A 6,378-nucleotide genomic window follows, 5' to 3' on the forward strand; every position below is an offset into this window, starting at 1 on the left:
GCTGTCTGTAATGACGTCAGGGAGGATTTTATTGAGTCCGTTCAAGAACAAAAAATTACCGGATTTCCTTTTACCAAGAGAACACTTTTTGTGGTGGATGCTAACAAGCAACTTACCTGAGTAGTGTGTAATGGGCGGGAGGGTGTTGTAGCTCTGGTCAGGTGAGGTCGCTACATGGGCGTGCATTGATGAGTGCACGTGAGTAGACACATGGGAATGGTGAGTGGAGGCATGGGCGTGTGAAGCAGGCTGAAGAACCGTGAGGGCAGAGCTGCACGGGGTGTCAGCCTTGAGGGGTGATGAGCAAGGAGCAGCTACCAAGTTGTCCAGGGGCGTCGTACTCTCGCTGGGGTAGTTCGAGGGCGACACGTACGTGTGCTCCGCATAGGTGGCGGCCAGGCTGCTGCTGTAGCTGGTGTTGGAGGTAGGCTGGGAGTTGCTGAGATGCGTGTACACGGTGCTTCCTAACATGCAGACATCAAGATACCATCACAAACACGTTCCACTACACGTATAGTATCAGAGTAATTTCCACACCACGTAAGGGCAAATAAACAATATTTCTCGAGTCCCAATTATATGTCGAACTTTCCAAAAGCCTGATAGGACAGTATAACTACGTAATAATGTATCTCTGATAATATTCAAGTCTTTAGAGACCGAAATTTAATCTACTCTGTTGGGAGGAATCATCAAGACCTTGGCCTTAGTAAAGATCAGGCGGACAGAGAAGTTGATGGGAAGAATTAGAGTACATGCTTCTTAGCTTCGCATTTTATCCCTAGCTACTTATCTAAATAACTGGCAAACTGACTGCTGACGTGAGACAACAGTAAGGACGCGATCACCCAACGATGACGCCAGGGGTGAGGCACATCTTCCTGTAAGTCAGACCTGACCGTGACTGCTCATTTAGCCTAGCATGAGAGTGAAATACACTGTGAACTGTACTAGACGAGTTACCTAATGTCTTGAGACGGTAAGGCCTTACCTTGATGGTACTGAGAGGAGGAGGTGTCAAGGACTGACGATGTCGCCAAGACTGGCTTCACGTCTTGCATAGTGATGGGCGCGAGAGGCGTCAATCCACCCGCACTACCTGTAAGGAGACTAACCATAAGTGGAGTTCTTTTCCCTTTGGAATAGTTATATTGACCAAAGACTTTTTGGATCTCCTGAACATCAAACCCCTTAACATGATTGCAAGACGAGATCGAGAAGCTTTCTCAGTTCGGTCCTCAGTGTATACCGCAAATGCCTCCTTTCGAAAGCAACTCACCGATGGAAGTAGGAAGAGATGGCGAGTAGACGTGGCTGTTGTTGGACTGCGTCACTGACATGGTCTCGTAGAGGGCGTCCGTTGGGATAGAGGCGGTCGACACTGACGGGTAGCTGGTCGGGTGATCAAACAACTGTACGCTGCTGAAGATCAATTATGCAAGTACAGGTTGAGTAAATATACGCACATATATATATATATATATATATATATATATATATATATATATGGTGTGGGAGGCAAGTTGTTAGAAGCAGTGAAAAGTTTTTATCGAGGATGTAAGGCATGTGTACGTGTAGGAAGAGAGGAAAGTGATTGGTTCTCAGTGAATGTAGGTTTGCGGCAGGGGTGTGTGATGTCTCCATGGTTGTTTAATTTGTTTATGGATGGGGTTGTTAGGGAGGTGAATGCAAGAGTGTTGGAAAGAGGGGCAAGTATGAAGTCTGTTGGGGATGAGAGAGCTTGGGAAGTGTCAGTTGTTGTTCGCTGATGATACAGCGCTGGTGGCTGATTCATGTGAGAAACTGCAGAAGCTGGTGACTGAGTTTGGTAAAGTGTGTGAAAGAAGAAAGTTAAGAGTAAATGTGAATAAGAGCAAGGTTATTAGGTACAGTAGGGTTTAAGGTCAAGTCAATTGGGAGGTGAGTTTGAATGGAGAAAAACTGGAGGAAGTAAAGTGTTTTAGATATCTGGGAGTGGATCTGGCAGCGGATGGAACCATGGAAGCGGAAGTGGATCATAGGATGGGGGAGGGGGCGAAAATTCTGGGAGCCTTGAAGAATGTGTGGAAGTCGAGAACATTATCTCGGAAAGCAAAAATGGGTATGTTTGAAGGAATAGTGGTTCCAACAATGTTGTATGGTTGTGAGGCGTGGGCTATGGATAGAGTGGTGCGCAGGAGGATGGATGTATTGGAAATGAGATGTTTGAGGACAATGTGTGGTGTGAGGTGGTTTGATCGAGTAAGTAACGTAAGGGTAAGAGAGATGTGTGGAAATAAAAAGAGCGTGGTTGAGAGAGCAGAAGAGGGTGTTTTGAAATGGTTTGGGCACATGGAGAGAATGAGTGAGGAAAGATTGACCAAGAGGATATATGTGTCGGAGGTGGAGGGAACGAGGAGAAGAGGGAGACCAAATTGGAGGTGGAAAGATGGAGTGAAAACGATTTTGTGTGATCGGGGCCTGAACATGCAGGAGGGTGAAAGGAGGGCAAGGAATAGAGTGAATTGGAGCGATGTGGTATACCGGGGTTGGCGCGCTGTCAGTGGATTGAATCAGGGCAGGTGAAGCGTCTGGGGTAAACCATGGAAAGCTGTGTAGGTATGTGTATTTGCGTGTGTGGACGTATGTATATACATGGGTATGGGGGTGGGTTGGGCCATTTCTTTCGTCTGTTTCCTTGCGCTACCTCGCAAACGCGGGAGACAGCGAAAAAAAAAAAAAAAAAAAAATATATATATATATATATATATATATATATATATATATATATATATATATATATATATATATATATATATATATATATATATATATAAACAGAATCAAAACAATGAATACATGTACTTGAGAAAATCATCGAAGATAGACCCCGTCGTTAAGACCAACCTGTAAGGAGAAGGGGCGCCGCTGGGATCTGCTCCTCTTAGTTCAGGTAGGAACGTCTTGGCCTCGTCCTCAGTTTTGAGCGTCGACCACTGCTTCGACCACAGCATCTGGGGAGAACAAGGTCGCTTTCAGTGTTAATGTTTTACTTCTCCTGTGAAGGAACTAGCTTAGAAGGTCACAGTAGGTTTTCACGCCACAAGTCCTTTGAGATTTGAAATGAGAACTTATCAAAACGAAGGAACAAACTTACGGTTACTATATGAAAAGACCTGAGGTTGATTGTGAACAAAAATAATATATTCTCGGATTGATTACTAAAGTTCATTCCTCTCTCTCTCTCTCTCTCTCTCTCTCTCTCTCTCTCTCTCTCTCTCTCTCTCTCTCTCTCTCTCTCTCTCTCCCTCAACCTTTCCTTTCATCTACTCTAACACAAAGTACCACTTATCTTTACAATTACTTGAAATAGTTGCACCTATGTAGTATGCACATACATTTGTGTCAATTTCGTGGGAATGTGGGATTTAAGTGAAGTATAGAAAAGAAAACATTTTTCTGTGTCTACATTTCAAATCGAATACTCATGGTCGACCTTGATAGCTTTTGCTGTGATGTGTCGTTACTCTGCTAAAATGTAACCAAGAAGCAAATTACATATATATTCATGATCTAGACAACATAATTAACACAAACCTAGAACATACCGTTGGCCCTTGTTGCCTTGAATTCTTCAGGGCAAACGCCAATCATTCGTCCAAATACATCCTGAACAGCTCTAAGCCTGGCATAGTTTCTTCTTTTCTTTCCAAACTAAAACACAGTGTCATTACACACAAACAGCCCAGGCATACCGGGTTATATATATGCCAGATATACCTGTTTAGACAATTCCTTACACTTCCATATACCAGCACAATACATTTTTAGATTCCACAAACATCATCTATTTCTCCATTTTACCTTTTCTATCCGATCTCTATTCATTCCCTCATCTCCAACCACACACAGAGAATAGAAGGTAAGCATGAGATAAAAAGGGGAAGGAAGCCTTTGTAGTCCACATTCAAGGTAGCACTAGCAAGGATGATTGCATTAGAATCAGCAGTTGAGAGTAAGAATAGCAAAAGTAATAGACTATATGCAAATGGTATAAGAAGTGTTGAGGCTGGATGGTTGTGGCTGAAAATGAAGGCATGCAGTACACCAAAGGGAAAAGTGTTACTGATTCGTACACAAGTTTGTGAAGGGAACGTTGGTGGAACTGGCTTACAGCACTGAGCCATACCAACGGCATGAAGAGTATCGAGGCTGGACAGCAGTAAATAGACGGGAACAGACTCTCTGCCTAGACTCGTTAGAAAGTGAATGTGTGGCAATGTCTCCACTCCCACCCGCACTGCTAGTGAGTCACTTTGCATCCTCACCGTATCTAGTGTGGCCTACGGCCCTTGTAGTACCTTAGATGAATATCTTCATTATTGCCCTTTGCCATAAGGTAAATATCCTATGCGGTCTCAAACTACTCACTCATGACAGAAGGAGCACACTTACTTCGGCCCTGTTTCTTGCCTACGTAAGTTTGTTTTAAAGAGAGGGACCTGTGTCTACCCCAGACATAATTCAAGTCTTAAACTGGATGGTAAACAGGCTCAAACGAAATGCCGGTATGACGAAGACGACAAAAGCAGTCAGGGTCGTCTGGCTGGAAAAATCCCACTGCTACATTTTCTTGCTGATAAGAAGCAACCTCGCTGTCAACCTCAGCAAGAGTTATCGCGGGCGAGGCCCGTGTGTTGCTGATAGCCAAACATACGACGCTCTGTCCAGTCACAATGTTACTAAAATGCTGGAAGATGTATACTACCAAGTACAACCTTCCCCTCACCCTCATAAACTAAAATACATCTGATCCATTATCATCAAGAACATTACTGGTTTATGATATTGCAAAGTAGACTACATAAAGATGGACGCAGAGTGGATACAACCCTCAGTCAATATCTGGGAAATCATTAGATTGCCAAACTCAAACATGTATAAGATCCAGCTTCATCCGACTTGATATGGCCACTAAGGGCTGCCAACAGGAACAGGAACTGAAAGTACACAACCTGTATACAAATACTTACCAAATAGAACCTATTCTAGTTTTCTGTTCTCACAACAAGCTACCAGTGCAGCTCAGAATAAGCGACACACAAGAGAATTAAAGATTTGTTCTATGGGCTCATAAGACAAGGTTTGATCTATAGGCCACACATGGTAAGAATGTACAGCAAGTTAACAGAAAATAAAACTGAGCTGTGGCGACCTTCAACCCACCTAACTAACTTGCCGTTAGGCAGCCAATGGGCATTAATGAACGCTAACACAACAAACTTCGAAACAACCCACACTCAAAATTCCTCGGGATTCGAATACAGGAACCCCCTTCCCCTCCCTCTAAACGCAATGGCAACAAAAATAGAAAACCAACCAACCGTTGAAGTAATGGCGACCTCCTTCACAATGAGCCAGACCTAAAGCTAAAAACACTCTGCTTACAAGCCCACGTGGCAAGCCATACTGTTGAACAGTGCGTTACCCTAGGTATCACACGCCTCCACACCCGACCATCCAGGTAAGATAAGTGTTAAAGGGGAGCTTGCGGGTCATCTGAACCACCTACTAGGCTTCCAGGGCGTTAACTTTCTACGACCGCGCCCTTCTTCGGGTCGAGCCCAACAACGCAACAGTATGCAGGTCTCCAGCTACAGAGATGAAGGCAAAAACAGGGCACACTAAGCACTAAGCAACAGTGATCAACGCCCTAGCAAGGAAGAAATAATAAAACATTCTGGCAAGACGCGCAGCGAACTACAGAGAAAAACACCCGATGATGTATCATATATCCTAAGCCAGAGATATCAAAAAGAGATGATGCCCAAAGCGAGGCGTTAGTACCTCAGGATCTAGACAACATAATTAACACAAACCTAGAACATACCGTTGGCCCTTGTTGCCTTAAATCCTTCAGGGCAAACGCCAATCATTCGTCCAAATACATACTGAACAGCTCTAAGCCTGGCATAGTTTCTTCTTTTCTTTCCAAACTAAAACACAGTGTCATTACACACAAACAGCCCAAGCATACCGGGTTATATATATGCTAGATATACCTGTTTAGACAATTCCTTACACTTCCATATACCAGCACAATACATTTTTAGATTCCACAAACATCATCTATTTCTCCATTTTACCTTTTCTATCCGATCTCTATTCATTCCCTCATCGTATAACAAAGTACATGGAAACTATGAGGAAGTCACTGTAAGATGCGTTGTAGAGTCGCTAACCCAGGGCAAGTAAAGACCGTTCTATACCAGATTCAGTTCGTTTGTTTTTTGACAATTGTCTCTCAGAAAGAATCTGTACTGCATATAAAAACAAATTCAAAGCTGTGCTTCATACAGTAAGAGGTTAAGTTCCTTTCGGGATAAAAGGTTCTCGGTG

General features: G+C 43.5%; 1 protein-coding gene across 5 annotated transcripts in view; it reads right to left on the bottom strand.

Annotated features, from left to right (window-relative positions):
• LOC139755017 (uncharacterized) overlaps positions 1-6,378 on the bottom strand; it is a 116,058-nt gene that overhangs the window by 4,995 nt on the left and 104,685 nt on the right. For 4 of the 5 annotated variants that reach the window (XM_071672936.1, XM_071672935.1, XM_071672938.1 and 1 more), the window contains 4 exons: positions 2,887-2,993; positions 1,280-1,422; positions 992-1,099; positions 117-464 (listed from right to left, as the gene is read on the bottom strand). In XM_071672936.1, the coding sequence (XP_071529037.1) occupies positions 117-464; positions 992-1,099; positions 1,280-1,422; positions 2,887-2,993 (706 nt within the window). The remainder of the gene's footprint in view (positions 1-116; positions 465-991; positions 1,100-1,279; positions 1,423-2,886; positions 2,994-6,378) is intronic. The other variant, XM_071672937.1, reaches the window with a different exon arrangement.

Source organism: Panulirus ornatus, chromosome 18 (assembly GCF_036320965.1).
Source record: "Panulirus ornatus isolate Po-2019 chromosome 18, ASM3632096v1, whole genome shotgun sequence".
Taxonomy (NCBI): domain Eukaryota; kingdom Metazoa; phylum Arthropoda; class Malacostraca; order Decapoda; family Palinuridae; genus Panulirus; species Panulirus ornatus.